Source organism: Triticum urartu, chromosome 4 (assembly GCF_003073215.2).
Source record: "Triticum urartu cultivar G1812 chromosome 4, Tu2.1, whole genome shotgun sequence".
Taxonomy (NCBI): Eukaryota; Viridiplantae; Streptophyta; class Magnoliopsida; order Poales; family Poaceae; genus Triticum; species Triticum urartu.
Window position 1 is genome coordinate 589,438,802 of NC_053025.1, and position 23,410 is coordinate 589,462,211.

General features: G+C 45.3%; 1 protein-coding gene and 1 pseudogene across 2 annotated transcripts; both read right to left on the bottom strand.

Annotated features, from left to right (window-relative positions):
- Positions 1-537: 537 nt before the first annotated feature.
- On the bottom strand, positions 538-6,463 carry LOC125554306. Of its 2 annotated transcripts, none has more exons than XM_048717883.1 (10): positions 6,254-6,463; positions 5,627-5,724; positions 5,045-5,139; positions 4,359-4,928; positions 4,086-4,253; positions 3,717-3,837; positions 2,221-2,445; positions 1,986-2,104; positions 1,688-1,814; positions 538-939 (listed from the first exon to the last, which is right to left on the bottom strand). In XM_048717883.1, exons 1-9 carry the CDS (start codon positions 6,338-6,340, stop codon positions 1,726-1,728), a joined length of 1,572 nt encoding a protein of 523 aa, XP_048573840.1. In that variant the 5' UTR covers positions 6,341-6,463; the 3' UTR covers positions 538-939; positions 1,688-1,725. The 2 variants fall into 2 exon arrangements, with proteins under 2 accessions (XP_048573840.1, XP_048573839.1); XM_048717882.1 differs by having other exon boundaries at positions 3,717-3,846; positions 6,254-6,461.
- Positions 6,464-11,331: 4,868 nt separating this feature from the next.
- On the bottom strand, positions 11,332-15,567 carry LOC125552943 (annotated as a pseudogene).
- Positions 15,568-23,410: the final 7,843 nt, after the last annotated feature.

Here is a 23,410-nt window from a genome sequence, read left to right on the forward strand (position 1 = left end):
AATCAATTCTTCACATTTTGGAGGGAAAAAACATTAGCTTAGACTCAATATAAAAATCCTTATCATATATATCAAATGCCATCTCTTTCTCTATAGAAATTGAGATGCATGTCATCTCACTTCCTATGATTTTTCTATTCCTATAACATTCCTATCCCATGAACCAAAGGAGGCCCAAATGGGAATGACATTGCAATCCTATGTTTTCCAAATCCTGCAAATCAAACATGCCCTGATACTCCATGTTGCGGCTCTAGTGTGATCTGCTACTGCTTGAGAAATGCATAGGGAAATGGACTCGCTGCATATTGGCATAGCAGGGAACAGCCTTAACAGGAGGAGCATTTCTCGTGTCCTCTGGGCTTCGCTTCCAGGAATCGATCCAAGCAACTATACTCCACTCATCTAGTCACTGGCCTATCCTAGTTTATCAACCTGACCATCCCGTCAAACAACACAAAAATTCAACCCGATAGACCTGTACGTGTGCTACGTACTACTGCAGTAGCTGGTACAGCCACTAGATCGCTGTAGGTGTAATGATCCATGCATCATCATGTGTTTCATGGGAGCAACGTCTATAATAACCATACTCCATAGGATAGCAGCATGTGCCAGTTTTCTTCATAATTTGGCAACCCTCATAATACTAGTATCATCTCCAGCACGTCACTAGCTAGCATCACAGGTTTTCTTCCCAAGTCCTAACACTTCCCCACCTTAGCAGCAATACGACACTGCAAATCAAGCATACAGAGTAACAATAACATATTACACTGACATGACAATCTATACAAACTACCAATGCTGGTTCATTCGAGCTTCCTTCAGCAAGGAGCTCGAATGGATTAAACCAGTCCAATGCCTCTGTGCCATAATGCAAGCATTATGGCATATGATGGAGAGTCCTCAGCCGTCCCTCGAATTGACTGCCTGCCCCTGCACAGGATTAATTTGACGATTAAAAAGAATCTGGCATGATTCACACAAGATTATTCATACAGGCATGCATTTGCATGGTTCTCCAGCTTTTCGTTGTCAATTTAACATTGGAGACTATGTACTTCAATGCTACATTGTCATTTATACGTAGTGAAGCATAGCACCGAAACTGCATAACTGTCGTTCAAGGGATCTCCAAGAAAGCTCTCTGTTCCAGATTGCGGCGACAAAACCCTACTATTATATACCACCATTTCACAAGTTCATGCCGTCAAGATACTTGAATTTCACAATGTTGGGAAAATTAAAGCAAGAACAATAGTTTTTAATATCTCAATACATTTGACAACCAATTGAATATATGGTATATCCAGCACAAACCACTCAGTAGCCGATATATCATGCTATTCTTCTTTAAGTTATTATTAGGGAATCAAATCAAACTAAAAATGAGAATTATCAAACGAGCTCACTGCTACACATAGCTATATTTATTTATTTATTTTTTTCATAATACGCGGCGGTTCACTGATGTAATCCCAGGGGAAAAAAGCTCACCCAGCTTACAAAGGTAACAGTGATTAAATTATAAGAACATAAGAGATTCTAGTATTCTACGAGGATTGCAGGTTCTGTGAATAATAATGCAGACACCAGAAAAGAGAGCAACAAAGCTGCCAAAACCGTGTGAAAACAGTATTAACTCAATCTTTCATGAGCACCATAATTTGCAGTTTGTTCGTACCTTTTACTGATGAGTTCACGCCCAAAGAAACCACTAGGTCATGTAGCAACTGAACCTAAGTGCGCATGATTGCTCTTTGCCTTCGGCTTCACAAAAACTCCCCATAAGTAAGTCTCTCCGTCTATCCCTGTTACCATGGTATGAAATTAGCACACCACTAAAAATCAGTCACTGCATTTGATTTTTATACCCAGGCATATAAGCAAAAACAAATTACATGGGCCTATCAAAAAGAAAGAACATATTATGGGTACTGTTCTTTTTCAGAGATATCCAAATACAGAGTAAGAGCACTAACACTGAGAATCAGGTGGAAGCACTTCCGAGGAATATATCAACAGCATGATGTCATCAATATATGCCTTCATGACAAAACTGTTGTACGCGTCCAAGCGACGAGGATGCTTTTTGTTATGACTTCAAATATAAAAAGGAAAGAAGGCACGATGAGTATATGAACGCATGCTATAAACAAGGTCAAATATGCAGTAGCACATAAGCCATTTTTTGTACTGAGACCATCATAAACCTACCAGTCAAGTTCAGCAGAGAAAAATATCAAGGCAATGTCGTCATAAACTGGACAGAATTCGTCAAAGGTCTTTGGCCAGTAATTCATTCGAGGTGATATCTTCAACTGTATATTGTTTGGCATCTTCTTGGCTATATTATAAACTCTGGATGATACTACAGATGGGTAGTATGCTTTAAATTCACCAAGATTAGAACATTCTCCATCAGAGAGAAGAAAGCATCCCCTAAAAAGCGAAGGAATGTCAGAGCATAACAAAGGTTGTCACTGATTACATCAGATATACCAAAATATCAAAATTTAAATTGTGATGCTAGAAAACGGACAACTTTAGACAACTGGAATCCATATTGATCAATGATCATAGAGACCAGTAGCACTTTTTCTTACGAAGCTGAATTATGAAAACCCAACATTGTGGGTAGCATATTAAGATGTACTCTCATTTTAATAATCAACTTGGCACAGTCACACAATAATAGAGTAAGGAGTTCACAAGGACATAATTCATGCAATCAAGAATCAAGTGGTCACTCTGAGGTGGATATGCATGCATAAATTATTGTACTAATAACACTCTTTGTTTCCTCAGTACACAGGCAGCCTGAATCCTGAAATGGTGATTCCCCAAAAACTTTATCTCATTGCGAAAAGGATGGAGTACTAGACTACCCAAAATGTCCAACAGACAAATATCTTAATTTATTTTATTTAGATCCAATAGACAAATATCTGATTCTGTCACATTTTGAATTATTTTCCTCCTGAAACAGACACACTCTTGTACCTTTTGCTAATCTAGGAACGAATAATCGAATCCACTTAGGCTATTGCTAGAACAGTATCTTATATTTTTTTCATAAGGTGAATGTTTATTCACAGAAGGTTCGAGTGGATTTAATTCGGAAATTGATCTAGAATATTTTTCTGTTGGAACCAGGGAACTCCTACTCCCCTTTTATCAATCAGGAACAATCAGAATAAAAAACAGAATGATTTGAGTTACTAGCCTGCAAAGCAAGTATTTTTTTACCGCCTACCAATTTGCCAAATACCAATCGTTACCAAGGAAGCTAATATACCCCAGCCAAGAATCCAAACACACCCATACTACTTGAGCAAATTTTTTTTGTAGAAAATCAGCTAATTTCTGGTTAATCAAACTAAAGCCATGGATAAACCCCTGGGAGATGCAGATCCACTGCAGTTATGAAGTGAGTGCAGTATCCTCAGGTCTTTGGAGCAATGATCAATGAAAACGGGAGCTGCAAATTTTGTGTTTTCCCATACTAAACCATCTACAGCAGATGGAGAAAGTTGAAGCAACAACACTATGGGAATCATCTAGAAGCAGATTTACCTTCTAACATCCCTGCATTTCTAAGTTCCTCATATTTGTTTTATTAAGCAACCATGAATGGATCATTACAAGTTGAAATGATCCATACTTCTTGAGATGAAAAAAAACGCAAACTAAGAGAACGTTAACATACTCACTTCCAGCAACGTGCTTCTGGTGGAGGGCGTCTTGCATACTCTGCACTTGAGCTGATGATCACTGGCATGTCTATATTGTTGTGCAGACTCTTTGTTCCAGATCCACATCCACTATCAGCATCTGTTAGCACTTTGGAAATGGAATATAATATGTTAGCACTTCAAAAATAGATCATCATAACCATTTGATTAGTCCTCTTAAATCCTCAAATTTTATCTGATGTAAGATCAATACATATATTTTGTGTAAATCAAGAATTACAATATATACACGATAGGTTTTGAATGCTTGCCAACAATAATCATTCTGTGAAATATTATTTTTATCAAGAAGTGTAGTATTAACTATCAAGCGATCACGAATTACACCTGAAGCATTGAGTGCACTTTTCCCAGTAGGTTGATCGTCTACCCAGGAGTTGCATTTTCCTCTATCTGCATTGGCTACCTTCTCTTCTTTAGGCTGATCTTGAAGCTCCTGGTCAATTTTTGTAACTTCTCCTTTTGTATTATGTGGAATCATAGGAATCGTCGCACCTGTTTTTTCAAAATTAATGTCTTCATGAACTGTAACTTTTTGGCAGAAGCAACAGCTAGCTGTTCTAAACAAGGAAAGATATGGCACTAGATGCGTGAAAATACCTGACTGCACTTTCTGTCTCTTCTTTGTATCATCAGCTTTTATCGGGTTTTGACTTGCAACAGCGCATCGTTTCAAGGAAAATGCTTGACCATCACTCCTACTGGGAGATACACACTTCATACTGCACGACTGTTTCATACTCTGAGGAGATGGAGGGCGACCCTGTCTACTGGGAAGTATGCTCTTCATACTGGACGAAGGTTTCATGTTTGGGGGAGATGCAGGATGAACCTGTCTACTGGGTGATATGAATTTCATAGTTTGAGGAGATGCGGGATGGACCTGTCTACTGGGGGATGAGCACTTCATACGTGGAGATGCAGGATGAACCTGTCTACTGGGGGATGAGCACTTCAGATTAGGAAGAGATGCAGGATTAGCCTGACTACGTCGCGCGACAAATCTTCGCGTATAATGAACTGCTGGCTTCTCTCTACTCAACAGTGAGGCCTCTTCACAGGGAATGAACTTCACTTTAGAATTTTCATATATCTGGGGTGTTTTAACACCAATTTGATGGGCCACATTCCTGTGACTCTTCTCAGGCCTTTGAAACTCTGTTTTTTCACCTGCACCATGATTAGGGAGGAAATGTACTTAGTTACATGAATCAAAGAATGAGATTGGTGAAAGAACTTAGTAATAGGATGAAACAATTGCTGATATTTGTAATCGTTATTTTTACCTTGAATAGGTTTTGGGTCCCCATTAGCCTTTTTTTTGCATTCAGAGCAACACCAGTCATATCTCATTTCAAACTCCACCACCAACAGGCAATAACTACAAAACGACAAAAAAAGGAAAAACTTTCAGAGAGGTAGATAGAATTTTCATGTTGAATGAGCTTCACTTCCTAGCTGTAAAAGATACTTCCTGCGTTCACAATTATAAGATGTTTTTGATATTTCAATATGGACTACACGTACGGATTGTAATGAGTGAACAAGGACACTAAAATGCGTTTATACACATCCAAATCAGAAAACTGGTAGTGCACTTGGACACAATTTCCTCAGAGCAAAAGAAGGATATAATAAATTTTGGATCATCTAGGAATGCTTTGAGTTTAATTCAACATCTTTGGCTCTCTGCATCAGTTTTCTATTGCAAAATCCATCCTAGTTACATATCAAATACTCTGCAATTCTCTTATTCCATCCAAGCATTCATACTTGGCAGAGTGGCAAGCACCACACTTTTCCGAGTGCGTAACAGCTGAACCAAGGTGAAAAGCTCAACAAAACAGGGGTAAAGAAAAGGGGCATACCGATGTTGACAGCCGTTGCACTGGATGCAGCTGAACATAACATGCTGGTTCTCTCCACTCCCACATATCTCACACCTTGCTGCTGGGCGTGCCTCGTCCTGCAGGGTAAGCAGAAGCATCATCAAGTATGAAATTGCACGGATTATCTGCCTTGTTCACGGATTCTTCTGCACAGAACCCTGGAAGACAGTTGGTTTCAAACGCATATGCCCCTTGGTCAGACAGATCCAGCCTATCTAGAGGCCTCCTGCCCCAATTCTACAAGAACCAAAACATCAAGATAGATCAAGAAGCTCCTGAGCCCAATCGGGTCGAGGAGCATACATGAAAGGCGATGCAGTCGAATCTAGAAAGGAAATCGAAAGCCTAGTTGCGGCGCCTGTTCAACGCGGCCCCTTTTTTCGACCAAAGAAAACACGACCACGACGCAGGCAACTAAAGGGGCCACGCCCGAAATCATGCCCTAACCAACGCCCGGGACGGCGAAATCCGCCGATTTCGCAGGAGGGAAGCTACGGGATGCGAAGGGGAGGGGGGCTCGAGATTCGACGAAGGTCGCCGCCGGATGATCGCGAGGGGGGAAGGGCAAGGCCAGGAATTGCAGAGGACGAGGTCCTCAGTCCTCACCATCGCCGCGTGGTCCTCCCCGGCGGCGGCCGCGGTCGGACGGGGCATGCTCTGGGCGAGAGGCGGGGGCGGGGGCGGAGGCGGCATTGGGGGGAGGAGACGAGGGCCGGCCGCGGCGATGGCCGGAAGGGAAAGGGGGAGCCGGAGGGGGTTGGGTGGGGTTTTTGGTCCCTGCTCTGCTTCTGCTTCTGCTCCCGCTCCCGAGACCGAGGCCGAGGCCGATACACGAATGGGGCGAAAGGCGCGTGCGTCCACAGTACGCTACGCAGAGCGTTTTCTCGTGCTAGCAAGAGAACGTGCCACAGTGATAGCTCTACTACGTTAATGGCAACAAAGGGGTAATGATGCTTTTCAGAAAAAAAATCTAGATCTAAAATTTGATGAAAAACATCTCTTACATGAAGGAAGGGATTTGGAACCGCTGGTTGTACGATGCAAGAGAAGTAATGGAATCTTTTTTAAAATTGAGGAGCTTCGCGCCCACAATTTTATTTTTATAATTATAATTAGAACGCAGCTAACCAGTGCGGGCAGTCCCGGACGCACACCTAATAAATACAAAAGGAAATCCTCACACCCACCCGTCCAAGAGTCATAAAAGGCAAGTTTTCCTCTTTCTATCACCGCGCTTTAAACCAACATGGAGCGCCTCTTCCCCCTCCCACACGGGGTTTATATTCCTCGGCTCCGCTTCTCAGAAGACCAAGAAGCAAAAGAGGCAATTAGCACACATTAGGTCAAGAAAATCCATGACCATGGTATGCCTAATTCAGGAAAGAAACACAAATAATGATGATAATACTCTACTTGTAACAATTTAGGAGGATATGCTCCCATGATTACGTGAGAGACATATTTTCATCAATGGTCAAACCTTGCAAAATTAACGTCGTGAATTGAAACCGCTAGCTGTATAAAAAAGGATGAAACTATATTGGGCTAGCGGATGGTTGGTTCATGAGCTGCCGGGTTGAATGACCTGAATCTAGAAAGATTTTTAAATGTTAATTGTATCAATTGTTCACCCAACCTACGCTCTACAAGCAAACTTCCTCCGTGGAAAAATGTAGTCTTTGTTCGCGGCATACAAAGTATCAGAATGCCCTAACCAACACTCAACAAGGCGGAATTCAGTGCCCTAACCACCAACTTTGTGGCAAGGAAGCAACAACACGGCTTGTGATAGACAAGAACATGAGAGTAGTGTGACAGGCGACCGGCCGCAAGGTGAACACAAACAGGGATGGACAAGGCTAGAGAAGAGAAGCGCAAGACAAGGCCCCTTACCATTACGATGGTGACGTTCAGATATAACAAGTTATTTAGTAAGAAGAAGAAGAAGAAAAAGAAGAAGAAGAAGCATAGACAGCAATCAAAGGGGGGGGATGCTGCATCAATGCCGAAAAGGGAATGCAAAGGGATTGGGGGTATTTGGGTTTCCTTTTTGCCTCCAATCCTGTCCTCCCAAGACTTAGAAGCAAGATATGACGTCCGGATAATTAAGCTACAGTAACTCTTTAATAATGATGCCACGTCCCCACGATCACTGTTGTTAATCTCCCGATGATTCAATCCCGTTCGAATTCAAAATTCAAAATCAAGGCAAACAATAAAAGTTTTCAAACATTAAAACTAAAATATTAAAAATGGGAAAAATAAATCCTAAGTAATAATGGTGGAGAAACCACACTTGTATAAAATGTGTAAATACTCAAAGATGAATAAAACAACAGCAAAAACAAATAATTAAATATATTTTTAATTAATAAAATGTCAAACTAATTTATTTGAGGACTAGACTTTTTGTGGCTATGGACTAAGTTGAAATACTAATTTAGATACTAAGTATATATTTTACTAAAAGTTGTTCCTGATAGATAAACGGTAAGACTTATTCTACAAGTTGTTCCTGATAAATCCTTCGTGTATCCGAATGTGACGCCCGGATAATTATGCTATAGTAAACCTATTATAATGATGCCACATCACCTCCGTTAATGTCGCTAATCTTGCGTTAGTTCAAAATGATTCAAATTCAAATTTAATTTTTGTCAAACATAAAAAAAATCAAACATTAAAACTAAAATGTTCAAAGTGTGCCAATTAACGCCTAGGTATTTATGGTGAAGAAACCACACTTTTACAGAATGCCTAAATACTTTAAAAAGAACAAAAACAGAAAACTAAACTAAAAAAGAGCGGCACGGAAGCAGAAGTGTGTGTTGACCGGTACTTAAAACCCTCTTAAATCATAGAAAAATACACACAAAAATCAAACAATTTTAATGAATTGTTAACATGGCTACAAAACAATATGGTTGTGTGAGCAATTTAGGGTAGTATTGTAGTACTACTGGACAATTACGTATAGCGTGTAGTTAAGTACGTGTGTGATAGTACAAGATGGTCCTCAAATAATCCTTTCTGCTCACTGTGTCATTTTATGTTGTTTTGTAGTTAGGCTACAAAGCGTATTTTCTGATTTTTTTTTATTTTTCAGAATCGCGTATTTCCTGATGGAGTGATGGGCATCCAATCTAATAGACAGTGGGTAGCTTTTGATGGCGTACTGTAGGCAAAGGCCGACTGCACCCGCGGCGCTTCAACCCATGGGCTTCTGCTTTTAGGCCGCGCCCTGGCTCACGAATCAGGTTGGTTGGCCTTTGCGTCAATGAGCAGGAATTTCCTGATCCTAGCAGCTTGTTTGGTTCGGTGGAATTGGAGAGAGGGAATGGGAATTTGAGGCATAGAGAATTTTATTTCTTTGTTTGTTTAAGTGGAATGGGAATTCATCAGGGAAGTGAAAGAAGAAAATTCACGTGTAAAAGTCCCACATATCTATTATCTAGGGGAGGGTTGGTAATTGAGATGAGGAAAGGGAATTAGAATTAAACTCCTATTTCCCTTTCCGTTAGTTTGCCAAACAGGCTGTAGCTGCATATGACCAACACCTAAAAAAAAGGTGCATATGACCATAGCGGCCCCTAGGCTGGTTGTAACGGAGAGTTAGTATATGATACTATCTTCCTAATGCATAGTAGTATATTAGTATTATATAGTACTTTATTTATTGTCATGCATGACACATAATAGCATAACATTTATTATGATACGGTATCGTGATATGATATTCAACCTTCTCTTTCTTTATTTAATTTTGTGTCACCTCATTAAAATAGTCTAGTTAAGATGCATGATACTACTATGATACTCCCATTACGACCAAAAAACATAATCATACCGAGTCACCTATTAATAAATGGTCAAAGTGAAAATTTATATTTACAAGTTTTCAAAAGTAAAAAAGCAAGACAAGTAATTAAGAAAATTATTAGTTATAATAATTATAGACCACAAATGATCAAATTGTTTTTTAACCAAAATTCATGTGTGTGTGTTCATATCTGTACTCTACAAGTATGTTTTATCTTCATAATTTCAAATATTTGAAATTTGACTTTTTTATTTAGTTACATATCTTATGATCACTATAATCCTAGCACCTATTTGAGTGCATCCGTCCTTGTATATGACTATATGTATATGTTCTACTTGGTCTTTCTTAATAAAGAGAGTAAAGAAACCAGTTATTGATGTTTTTACTGTTAAAAGCGCAAACACCCCGAAAGAGTTTTTAAAAACAGAAGGGATATGCTATACCATTTAAATCATTAACATAAGAAACAATTGAAAAAAGGGTGGTGGTGCTCATGGAAAGCTTTAGAGCTCTAAGAAAGAGAGTCAACCTATCACTATTGTGTTGTACAAAGTTATTACCTTACGAGAATGGTGTTGACAAGTGTTACATGTGATGTGAATACACTTGTTATGCTTGTGGTTGTACATTGTCAATTGATTCTGATGCAAATACAAATGAAATATTGCTGAAAGTTCAAATATATGTTGCTAAAAATGCAAAGACATATGTTGTTCAAATTGTACATCATATGCGTATGGGAGGTAATCTATCATCCCTATGAGAAAGTGAGTTGAATCAGTACCATTCTATCTCTCCAACGAAACAAGAAACATAAAGTTCCATTTATTTTCTGGTCTCCAATTAAATGTAGGAATGAAACCATGGTATTCTATTTCATTTGGTTCTCAGTTGACCCCCCCCCCCCCCCCCCCATTGTCATACATAGATGGACAAAAAAAACATGGCCCCACTTAGGTAATCTCAAGGTTCCTGACAACATACAACAACAATTATAAGTAGATTGCATCGAACACCTAAAAAAAATACTCGAATGATTATTCCCTCCGTCCTTTTTAATCTGCATATAAGATTAGTCTGAAATCAAACTTCATAAATTTTGATTGTATTTATATGAAAAAATATCGACATCTACAATATAAAATTTAATTCATGACATATCTAACGATATTTATTTTGTATTGTAATATTGATATGTTTCTATAAAGTTGGTCGAACTTTATAAAGTTTAATTTTAAACAAATCTTATATGCAAAGTAAAAAAGACATGAGGGAGTACGTATCATGAAGATCACAGGTAAAGTACCCACAAACTATTGTTGGTTGGCAACTTGAAATATCTCTCCTCTATAGTACTCCCTCCGTCCGAAAATACTTGTCGAAGGAATGAATGTATCTAGACGCATTTTAGTTCTAGATGCATCAAATTTATCCATTTCCTGGACAAATATTTTCGGACGGAGGGAGTACTTTGTAAATATAAGACATTGCTATAGTTTAAATTTGAACTATAAAAACGTCTTACATTTAGGAGTAGAGGTTGTACTTGTTTCTTTTAACACGGTACAGATGCAGGCGCCCATACATATGCACATACACCCATTTTTATGGACGCACCACCTATCCCTGCGAGCATCTTTGAGAGACTGAGTCGGCACATCTTTTCAAGATTGACAAACTCGCCATAGACGCCTTCGTAGTCGACAAAAACATCTCCTCCCATTGCACATACATTGTTAAAAGGCCTGAATAAATTCAGAAAAATATAAACACTAATGTCTAAGTCTAGAACTTGATTCCTGGTGGACTGAGGATACAGTGTTATCCTCTAAGTATCCAATCATAGGTTGGTCCGGTGAGGTTGTACTTTGTTAGCAATAAGTAACAATTGTGTTGAGGTACTACAAGCTGCTCATGCCGTTGTTATTTGTTTGGGTTTCTACATGTACAGAGACGCGTCCACAGGCACAGTAAGTCAGTAACCACAATTATAGAGAACTAATGGGAGCCTAGCCTAGCTAGCTACGCGGACTGCATGCGCGCCGGCCGTCACGTACCGAGCCCCCCTCCGGCTGGCCTATTGTGCTCACCAGGCGACGTCCTGGTGGGCGTGTAGGCCGGAGATGGCATCGGAGCGCGCACCACTGTGTCCTCTGCCTCCTCGTCCTCCGCCGCGTCCGCCGGCGCCGAGGTCGGGTCATTCCTCCGGTCGTACCGCTGCACCACGAGCACGGACGCCGTCGCCGAGAACTCTGCTGTCGCCAGGTAACTCCCCACGGGTCCAAGCTCCGGGCAGTCGGTCTTCTCCATCAGGGGTATCGCTTGCGCCGACCGCCCGGTCACCACCAGATTCTTCCCCCTCCCAAACGCCTTGATGGCCGCCGCCACCTCCAGCCTCTCCCGCGCCACCACCTCCTCGTAGCACACCGACCCGCCGGGGACGACGTGCTTCTGTATGGCCACCTCGTCGACGTCGGCGAGCTCGTCGTCCGCGGCGCTGCGCGGGTTGACCGCCGCCGCCGCACAGCCGCGCTGAAGCGTACCACGGTGAGAACGATACAGGGGTGCTCGGCCATGCGGGCGGCGTAGGCCAGTGCCTCGCGGTCGTCGGGCCCGCCGAAGAAGAGGAGGAGCACGGTGTAGGAGACGTCGGGCGCCGACACCTGCGCCATGCCGCCGAGCGCCCGGTCCACGAGGATCGCCACCGTGCACGGCGCCTTCCGGAGCACCCGCACGTTCGCGTGGTGGTACGCCCGGTCCACGCACGCCTCCATCGTCCCGTCGTGGCAGAGTATCTTGTGAAACGGGAGCACGATGACGGCGGCGCGTTTTTGCACCGCCGAGTTGACGATGTCCTCGTGGATGGTGGCCAGGTCGGAGATGGCCGTCATCGGCTTCACCGTCACGGCGCTCAGCCTCTGGAACGCCTCGAACGCCACCTGCACCTCCTCCCCGCCCGCGACCTTCCGCCCGAGCCGGCCCGAGAACGGCAAGCCGTTGCAGCGCGCGCGCTGCACCATGGTGATCGCCGACGACCGCTCCGAGAGCTCCACCAGGTGCATGGCGTACATGGTGAGCTTGCTCCGCCGCGTGCCACGCGACGCCTCCACCAGGTTGATCAGCGTCGGGATGCCCCGGCTGGCGTGGAAGCACGCGAGCACCCGCAGCTCGCTGTCGGCATCGGCGTCATCGCGCTCCATGGTGCGGTGCGTGTACGACGACTGCCGCCGGGCCGGCTTGTACACGGCGGTGACGGCCGGCGTCGTCAGGAAGGTGGTGACGAGCGCCATGAGCACGAGGATGGCGAATGCCTCTTCGTTGAGGACCTTGCGGTCGCGGCCGATGTTGAGCACGATGAGCTCCACGAGCCCCTTGGTGTTCATCATCAGCCCCAGCGCCACCGCCTCGCGCACCGGCACCCGCATCAGCAGCGACGTGAGCACTGTGCCGCCGATCTTGCCGACGCACGCCGTCATGATGACGAGCAGGAGGAGCCCCCACGACTTGGCGCCGGAGATGGTGGCCACATTCGTCTTGAGCCCGCTGGAGACGAAGTAGAGCGGCAGGAACAGCGACGACACGATGTCCTCGATCTTCTCGGTGAGCGCGCCGGCGAAGGCGCCTTCCTTGGGGACCAGCACGCCGATGACGAACGCGCCGAACAGCGCGTGGATACCGATGGTGTCGGTGGCGAATCCGGCGGCAAGGACGATGGCCATTCCGCCGCAGACGAACGACTCCTTGACCGGCTCGCCTTCGGGGGACCGGCGGGCCATGTACAGGAGCAGCGGCCTGACGAGCAGGGTGGCGAGGCCAACGAAGGCGGCGCCGGAGAGGAGCACGTAGATGGACACGAACGGCAAGCCGTTGCCCGATAGCGCGATGGCGAGCGCGAGCAGTATCCACGCCGTGATGTCGTTCACGGCGGCCGCCGACATGGCCATGCGGCCGATCTCGGTGGTGAGGAGCTTGAGCTCGGCGAGGATGCGGGCGAGGACCGGGAAGGCCGTGATGGAGAGCGCGACGCCCATGAAGACGATGAACGGGACTTGCGGGGCGTCGGGCGCGATGGCGGCCCGGAGCACGAGGGAGGAGCCGACGCCGAGCGCGAAGGGGACGGACATGCCGGCCACGGCGATGGCCAGGGCGCGGCGGCCGGTGCGGCGGAGCGACGCCGGGTCCAGCTCCAGGCCGACGAGGAAGAGGAAGAAGAGCAGGCCGATGGCTGCCAGCGTGTCCAGCACCATGAGGCTCTCCCTGGGGAAGACGTTGTGGAGGAAGACCTTGCTCCGGCCGAGCGCCGACGGCCCGAGGAGGACGCCGCCCTGCATTTCGCCACCAGTAGCAGTAACATTAACATGAGCTTTTTTTTTTGAAAGAAAAGGTAGAGCATGTTCTACCTTATGCATTCAAAACAGGCCGTGGCCTGAGCGACCAAAGTCGTTTTACATGAAGGCGTTATGAGCGCCGCACAGAACGTGCAGCAGGCCAACGCCAAGCCTGGGAAGAAGAACAAGGGAAAGTAGGAAGGAAGGGAAGAAAAAAAATAGGATGCACAGAAAAAGCTTTGCAGCTATTCTGGCATCATTACATCAGCCCAAGAAGATAAACGTTCCCTGACATTTCCCGTGGGTGCTCGCAGAGTCCATACCTTGATCAGGTCGGCCACCTCAAAAAGGACCCTTCCAGATGTCCAACACTTGTTGTGGAAAACTTGCTCGTTCCGAGCATGCCAAAGCGCAACAGCAGAAGCTGCAAAGAAAACATTCCAGAGAGCGCCACCTGCCCCCTTTGGTATGTCAGAGCCCAAGAAATCTGTTATAGACTCACATGAAACTGCCAAGTCCAGAAGGCCGGCCTTTGCCCAAACAGTTTGTGCAAGTTTGCATCTAAGCAGAATATGATGCATAGTCTCGGCTGCTGGGCATAGGTCACATCCGTTATGTGTTACTAGCCTCGTCCAGTGCTTCCTTATTATGTTATTCCGGGTGTTGTGCCTGTCCTTGAGGGCCAGCCATAGAAAGACGCGGTGCCGTTTGGGTATGATTTGGTCCCAAATATAACGAGCCAGCGGGCAATCCCTGCCCCTGAACGTAAGCATCTTGTAGAAAAAAGGCGTAGAAATATTGCTGTCAAACGCTATTGGTCTCCTGACGTCTGCTCTAGCAGTTGTTGGTGGGTTGCAACTTAGTACCTGAGTTAGTCTCTCAAGCTCCCGCATCGCTGTGTAGGATAAATTGGGATGAAGCTGTATCATCTAGTGTCCAGAGACGTACTGCGAGGCAACTGTGCAAGACTTGCATCGGGCAAAGGTGAAAAGGGTTGAAAAGGAGTTGGATAGCCGGCCACTCGCAATCCAAAGATCATACCAGAATGATATAGTGGTGCCATCTCCAAGTTCACACCTTGTGGACTGTATGACAAACTGCATAGAAGATTTGATGCAGCGCCATATGGCAGTGTCCGTAGTGCGCACCGTAAATGGTATCTCTTTATGACAATATGTTGATGCAAACCATTGGTAACATGGCACATCACTGGGTTGTAGGATCCTTGTCATGATCTTGCTTATCATTGCCAAGTTATGTGCATCAAGGTCTCGTACGCCCAAACCTCCATTCTGCTGCGGCAAGGTAACATAATCCCATGCCACCAGGCACTGCCCACCTTGAGCGTGGTTCTTTCCTTGCCACAGAAAACCCCTCATAATCTGCTCTAGCTGCTGTAAGGATTGCTTCGGCCAGACGAAGCAGCCCATGAAGTAGCTGGGGATCGCTGCCAGAACAACATTAATCAATGTTAGCCTTCCTCCCCAAGAAAGGAAAGCGGCCAGCCAACCTGAGAGTCGTTTGTTCACTTTGTGAATAACAGGCATTAGCAGCCCGTGAGTGATCTTGTGCGTTGAGAGGGGCAGCCCAAGATAGGTGCACGGGAAAGCAGATGGTTGACACTGCAGAATTTGAGCAATCTGTTGACAAACTGCCGGATCAACGCAAATAGGGACGAAGGAGATCTTCTGGAAATTAATTGATAGGCCAGTGAAGCTTGAAAAAGATTCAAGGACCCTCTTGATGATGCCAACTTGCTGTGGATCCCCTTGTATCAAAAGGAGAGTGTCGTCCGCGTACTGTAGGACAGGGAAAGGTCCCTCCCCCCCAAGCGGATGTTTGAGCAAACCAGCTTGATGCTCTCTGTCACAACACCTTTGTAGAACATCAGCAATTAATATAAAAAGGTACGGTGACAGTGCATCCCCTTGCCTGAGGCCACATTTGGATTGTATCTTCTCCCCAATCTGGCCATTAAGAAGGACTTGAGAGGAGCTTGACTTGAAGATGTTAGAGATCCAGTTTTTCCAACGGCTTCCAAAACCCCTTGCCTGAAAAATTTGGAAAAGGGCATCCCAGCTGACACTGTCAAAAGCCTTCCGAAAATCTAGTTTCAGAACAATCATAGGCTTCTTTCTCTTGGCTGCTTGTTGTACCAATTCAGCTGCTAATATAAAATTCTCGATAATGCATCGCAGGTAAAAAACCGGACTGCAGCGGATGAATCATGGCTGGGATGAGGCGTTGCAGTCGTGCGGCAAGCACTTTGGTTATCAGCTTGGGCAAGCTGTGTACCAAGGAGATGGGGCGGAAGTCTCTGATATCTGTTGGTGCGTCTTTCTTGGGTATAAGCACAATGTTTGCGACATTGATGCCGTGCAAGCTGCTGCCCAGTTCATAAAATTCCTGAAAGAAGCGCATCAGATCCTCCTTCAAAACCTCTTTGAAGCAGCTGTAGAATTCATTTGTGAAGCCATCAGGTCCCGGGCTTCTATTGTTCGGACTTTTCTTGATGGCTCTAACAATCTCCGCCCATGTGAACGGTTCTTCCAGCACCCCAAGGTCAGCACTGTCATAAGCGGAGATAGATGATCATGATGTAGAAATTTCTGATGAAGTGATTTTTGACTGATTTCACATTGCTTGAGCATGAAAATCTACTTTGATTCCATAGGTGACATGGACTAATTCCTGATTAATTTGGACATTACCAACACCATTCGAACTACAACGCACAAATGCTCCAACACACCGGTCACACTGCAATTAGACGGTGGTGTCCTCTGAAAATCAAACTTTGGCGTGTTTCTTTTGAAAACAACACTAATTAAGTTAACTTCAAGCAAAAGTCTTAAAACTACTTTTCGCTCCTACCATCATATCTTGAGAATAATAAAAAATACTCCCTATGTTCACTATTATAAATAAATGTTTTAAATATTTCAATATAGATTACATGCACGTATTTTAAGCTAAATTCTCAAGAATACACTTCACCCAACAATCTACGTTAAAAACAGAGCTTTTGGAAACTTAAGGTAAGAATTTGTCCTTCCAAAAACAGTTCGATGAGAAAAGGGATATTACTATAACTGAATAGTGTTGGGGAGGCGGGACTGAGCTTTTCGCCCCGAAATGCACATGGGGTTAAAAATTTCAGGAATACTAATGGTCTAGTATGCATTTTCTTTGTTGCTATGAATATAAGTTTTTACTTTGTATTTGCCTTATTTTTATAAATTTCGACACGGGTTGGGATTAAATCTCAGTGGATAGTTGTCGGACCAAAATAAATAAATATTTCGTTCATAGGTTAAAATTTCTTTCTCAAATTTAGAAAGTACCTAAACGTATAAACTTCTACTCACATATTTCTTAAAATCCTTATTTTAAAACTAATTTTACTTCTTAATTAGGTATTACATTTTGCTCCCCTACTTAGGCCTCCTTTGGTTTGTAGAAATTTCATAGGATTTCTATAGGATAGGATTTGCAAAGGAAAATTTCCTTTGAAGCCCTTTGGTTTGTAGGAATGGTTTCCTATTCCTATGTAGGATAGGAATCAATCCTTCACATTTTGAGGCCTCCTTTGCTTTGTAGGAATTTCATAGGAATTCTAGAGGATAGGATTCTTATAGGATTTTTTTCCTTTAGAGCCCTTTGCTTCATAGGAATGGATTCCTATTCGTACATATGATTGGTTCCTATCCTCCACATTTCATAGGAAAATAAAAATGAGCCTAGACTCAATGGAAAAATTCTTTTGGTGTCAACCAAATGACATCTTGTTTCCTATTCCTACTCATAGGATTTGAGATACATGTCATCTCATTTCCTACAAGATTCCTATTCCTACGATAATCCTATCCTATGAACCAAAAGAGGCCTGAAGGGAAAAAAACATTAGCTAAGACTTACAGTACTAATTATGTGAGTATGTGAAGCACTACTCCAAACTCAATTACTGGTAGGAGTAGTACATATTACTCGCATCCCAAAATTAGGCAAAGGAAAAAGTAAAAGATGTCTAATTATGGGAAGGGGAGTTCTTCCATAAACCCGGGTATATTCCCTCTGAGAAAAAGCTTGACCACTTTGAATACCCCCCCCCCCCAAAAGATCAGCTTAATCAAACTCATATCGCCGCTGAAATAACATACTCATAGTATAATGTACCACAATGAAATTAACAGTGATCGGATAGATGGGCATACTCTGTTTTAACACTTGAAATTAACAGTGATCGGATAGATGGGCATACTCTGTTTTAACACTTGCAAAGCATACAAGTGAAGTTTGTTTCTGAATTTCCACCTGTGCACAAAAACTAGCAATAGAGGGAAAAAGGAACACAATTGTGCAGAGTTTTCCTTCGCAACGAATACTGTTCAAAGTGATACTCAGAAGATCGTTAATTACCTAATTTTAGTATACCTAATGACCCTCTGACTAGCAAGATTTGATGGACGAATTCCCATGGAGCTGCAAATGATCATTAATTCAAGCTATCTAACATCAAGCTTTTTGTTAAAAAAATGCTTTTCTTAACCAAATTATAATGGTCATGGACTAATTAGATCATGCAAAAACAAAATAGACCAGGTGACATTGTGACATTATTTTATTATAAGCACGCGGAACCATATAACTCAATGGCGGTGAAGGGACGATGAGGAATGAACTTACGATGATATCAGTGATGACGCACGGCTGGCGGAGCGGGCGGAGGGCGAAGGCGAGTCCGCGGGTGACCGCAAGGATGAGGCAGATCTGCAGGATGAGGAGTGCCAGCGAGAAGCGCAACGGGTTGTCGCCCTGCCACACCCCCTCCGACGTCGCCTTCAGCGGCCGGTAGGACTTCATGTCATCGTCTGCCCCGCCGTGGCCGCCCGGCGCCATTCCCGGCAACCTCATCTCGTCACGCACTCACGGTGGCGCCACGCGCGGCTGTGGCTGGCGTCTGACCGGAGAGAACATGCATGCATGCACCAGAGCGGTGGTGGCCTCAGGCTGGTTGGAGGCCGGACGGCATGCGTTCAATCGTCGATCGCCAGTGCATGCATGGCAATAAGCTAGGAGAGCTCGGCCAAGATCCTCGGAGGAACAAGTGGAGACGGGGGGAAGTGAAACCAGTGTTAACCTCACACCACCCGTGTGTCGAGTATGTCTGTGGCTGTGTCACCAAGTCTTCAACCGTCTCTCTCACACACATACACAGGAGTTGAGCTTGGACAAATATAGCCGGTGGGCAGTGAGGTGATCGACGGAGTTCTACACTCTGTAGATAATTAGACAAGAGAGTTAGTTAATCGTTGGGAGAAGTTATGATAAGCCTCTTCACCTGGTTCGTCCTTTCTTATTTATAGCCGGCCCATACCAATGGCTGTAATATGACCATTTTTTTCTCGCAAGCACAAAAAAAACAGATTAGGAGGTTAAGTTTCAGGGGCAGCTAGGCACCGGCCGACCGGCCAGGAACCTAGATCAGTGGCCTCCCCTACCGTCTGATGCGCTGAATCAGGCCGATTCTTCCTTCCCCTGCCCCTGCGACTCGCACCCCTCCCCTGCTCCCATCTCCATCTCCCCAACCACCCTGCTCCCAATCCTCATCTCGCGTGCCGCATGCCTCATGCAACATTCATCGCTCGTAGGTTTCAGCAACCTCTACGACGCTGACACCTTGTCACAAGGTCCCCGCGTTGCCAGTCACAACTCCCTCCATCAGAGTCGCATCAAAGTTGTCTCGCCTCCCAGGAGCAGCTCACAATGACATTCGGTCATAGCATTGGCTAGCTCTGGCCATTGCATCGGGCATGACCATCTGCAACATTCTTGTCCGGGGGATGAACCCCAGGCAGGCAACAGAACCCGGATCCTTTTCAAAAACAACAGGGCCAGCATCGCCCCTCAATCCGGCCTGACCTTGGCCGAGTTGCTCGACTCGGCCAGGTCGCTCGATCCGGCCAAGAAGGCCAACCCGGCCAGGCTCCTCGACTCGGCCCCAACAACCAAGCTCAAGACTTCTCCAGCAAGCCGGCCAGGCTCCTCGACTCGGCCCCAACAACCAAGCTCAAGACTTCTCCAGCAAGCCAGCACCGCCCTTGGCGTGTTCTCCAAACCCGGTGAAGGGTCAGCGGCTGTCCCATCCCAGTCGTACGATGGGACAAGTCTCCGCCAGCTAATGATCAACGCCACAGTACCCCGCCCATGCCTCTGGTCAGCCGGACGAGGCAACAGTGCCCTCTACCTACCCGCTGACTAGGGCCGGCGTGGCTACAATGTCCTACGCCTACCCACTGGCTAGGCCTGGCGTGGCAACAGTGTCCCGGCGTGACCAATGACGCCCACAAGCGGCGACCTGACGGAGCGCCACTGTAGCTGACTCAACCAGGCCACGCCCTGACGATCGACAAGATGGCACACAGTGTCCCCTAGGCGCATGGGCCCCGCACCCGGAGAACCCGGCGAGCCCTGGTACCCGGCGGGTCCCAGCACTGGGTTCCTGGACACCGACAACCTGGCCCTACGGCCTTGTAACATTACCCTTGTACCCCTGGGGGGTTGACCTATAAAAAACCCCAGGAGCCCCCATGCATACGGGTAGAACCCACTTCATTCACACAGTCGATCACACACACCCAACAAAGCAACACCCGAGGAGAGGGAGCAGCCTAAGCCTTGGCCAGACTTCCTCCTTCCTCCATACAGCTCTAGGAGCAACTCTGTACTGTTACACATAATCCACACTCGGCAGGACTAGGGGTGTTATCTCTCCGGAGAGCCCCGAACCTGGGTATGTCTTGCGTCCCGCGCTCGCTCATGCCGACCTCGCCTCTGGAGCCCACCAGTGCCCTCGAGCCTCCTCCCCTCTTTAGCAATCCCATGGCATCTGCCGTGCGCCCACCACGACAGTTGGCGCTGAAAGTGCAACTATCCCTAGGTGGTTTTGGTAATTCATAACAACATATAGCTCATTGAGCTAATACTATTCCAAGATGATTATTTCAGGAAAGCTCAATGATTGGCATGGCATGGATGTGAAAGTGGAACCCTCAAAATGCTAAGGACAAAGGATTGGCTCAAGCTCAAAAGCTCAAGACTCTTCATTTTATATTTTAGTGGTCCAAGATCACATTGAGTCTTTAGGAAAAGCCAATACTATCAAGGAGGGATGAGGTGTTGCTTAATGAGCCTCTTGCTTCATGTGCTCAGTGATATGCTCCAAAACCCTCAACTACTTTCCCATATCCACATATGACCTAAACCCTAAGCCAAACTCGGTCCTACCGATTCTTTCTATCCGGCGCCACCGAGTTTCACTTGTCATAAGCCACTGCCAAACCCTAGCAAATCGGTTCTACCGATAGGGATCTCGGTCTCATCGAGATGGGATTGCAAACTCTCTGTTTCCCTTTCGTAACTTTTCGGTCTCACCGAAAGAGCGAATCGGTCCCACCGAGATTGCAATGTAAATTCAGTGTTTCCTTTTTGTAACTTTTCGGTCTCACCGAAAGAGCAAATCGGTCCCACCGAGTTTGCCTGACCAACTCTCTGGTTAGCTTATTACCAAAATCGGTCCCACCGAGTTTGTGTAATCGGTCTCACCGAGATTACGTTATGCCCAAACCCTAACCATATCGGTCCTACCAGGTTGCATGTCAGTCCCACCAAAAATCTCTAACGGTCACTAGGTTTACCTTTTCGGTCCGACCGAGTTTGTTGATTCGGTCCCACCGAGATTGGAAAACTGTGTGTAACGGTTGGATTTTGTGTGGAGGTTATATATACCCCTCCACCTCCTCTTCATTCGTGGAGAGAGCATTCAGAACACATACACCTTTCCAACTCATATGTTCTGAGAGAGAACCACCTACTCATGTGTTGAGACCAAGATATTCCATTCCTACCATATGAATCTTGATCTCTAGCCTTCCCCAAGTTGCTTTCCACTCAAATCTTCTTTCCACAAAATCCAAATCCTATGAGAGAGAGTTGAGTGTTGGGGAGACTATCATTTGAAGCACAAGAGCAAGGAGTTCATTACCTACACACCATTTGTTACTTCTTGGAGAGTGGTGTCTCCTAGATTGGCTAGGTGTCACTTGGGAGCCTCCGACAAGATTGTGGAGTTGAACCAAGGAGTTTGTAAGGGCAAGGAGATCGCCTACTTCGTGAAGATCTACCGCTAGTGAGGCAAGTCCTTCGTGGGCGATGGCCATGGTGGGATAGACAAGGTTGCTTCTTCGTGGACCCTTTGTGGTGGTTGCTTCTTCGTGGACCCTTCGTGGGTGGAGCCCTCCGTGGACTCGCGCAACCGTTACCCTTCGTGGGTGGAGCCCTCCGTGACTCGCGCAACCGTTACCCTTCGTGGGTTGAAGTCTCCATCAACGTGGATGTAGGATAGCACCACCTATCCGAACCACGGGAAAAACATCCGTGTCTCCAATTGCGTTTGAATCCTCCAAACCCTTCCTTTTACATTCTTGCAAGTTGCATGCTTTACTTTCCGCTGCCAATACTCTTTGCATGCTTTCTTGAATTGTGTGATGATTCTTGACTTGTCCTAAATAACTAAAATCTGCCAAGAACTAAAATTGGGAAAAGGCTAAGTTTTTATTTGGTCAAGTAGTCTAATCACCCCCCCTCTAGACATACTTTCGATCCTACAAGTGGTATCAGAGCTTTGGTCTCCATTTGCTTTGATCTCCATAGCTTTTGGTGGTCATAGCCTTGGTTTCACAACCTAGGAGAGTATGGCATCTAGCGAGGGAAATTATCACCGTAGAGGTCCTTACTTTGATGGTACTAATTTTGCTAGTTGGAAGCATAAAATGAAAATGCATATTCTTGGACATAACCCCGCCGTTTGGGCTATTGTGTGTGTTGGTTTGCAAGGTGACTTCTTTGATGGGAGATAACCAAACCGTGAAGCTACCACGGATGAGTTGAAGATGTTGCAATACAATGCTCAAGCTTGTGATATTCTCTTCAACGGATTGTGCCCCGAAGAATTCAACAAAATCAGCCGCCTTGAGAATGCAAAGGAAATTTGGGACACTTTGATTGATATGCACGAAGGTACCGACTCCGTCAAGGAACGCAAGTTGGATGTGCTTCAAAGCCAACTTGACAAGTTCAAGATGAAGGAGGTGAAGGTGTCGCTGAAATGTACTCTAGGCTTGCTCTCATCACAAATGAGATTGCCGGCTTAGGAAGTGAAGAGATGACCGATAGATTCATCATCAAGAAGATTCTAAGAGCCTTGGATGGAAAATATGATACCGTGTGCACATTGATCCAAATGATGCCCAATTACAAAGATCTCAAGCCAACGGAGGTGATTGGAAGAATTGTTGCTCATGAGATGTCACTTAAGGATAAAGAGGAACTTCACAACAAATCAAGTGGTGCCTACAAAGCCTCATGTGAAGCCCCTACATCATCAAGTGAGAAACAAAACTTCAATGAAGAATTGAGCTTAATGGTGAAGAACTTCAACAAGTTCTACAAGAGTAGAAGCAAAGATAGAAGCTTCAAGTCAAGGTCCTACAATGACAAAAGATCTTCTAGTCGAGAGCGAAACTGCTACAGTTGTGGAAGACCCGGACACTA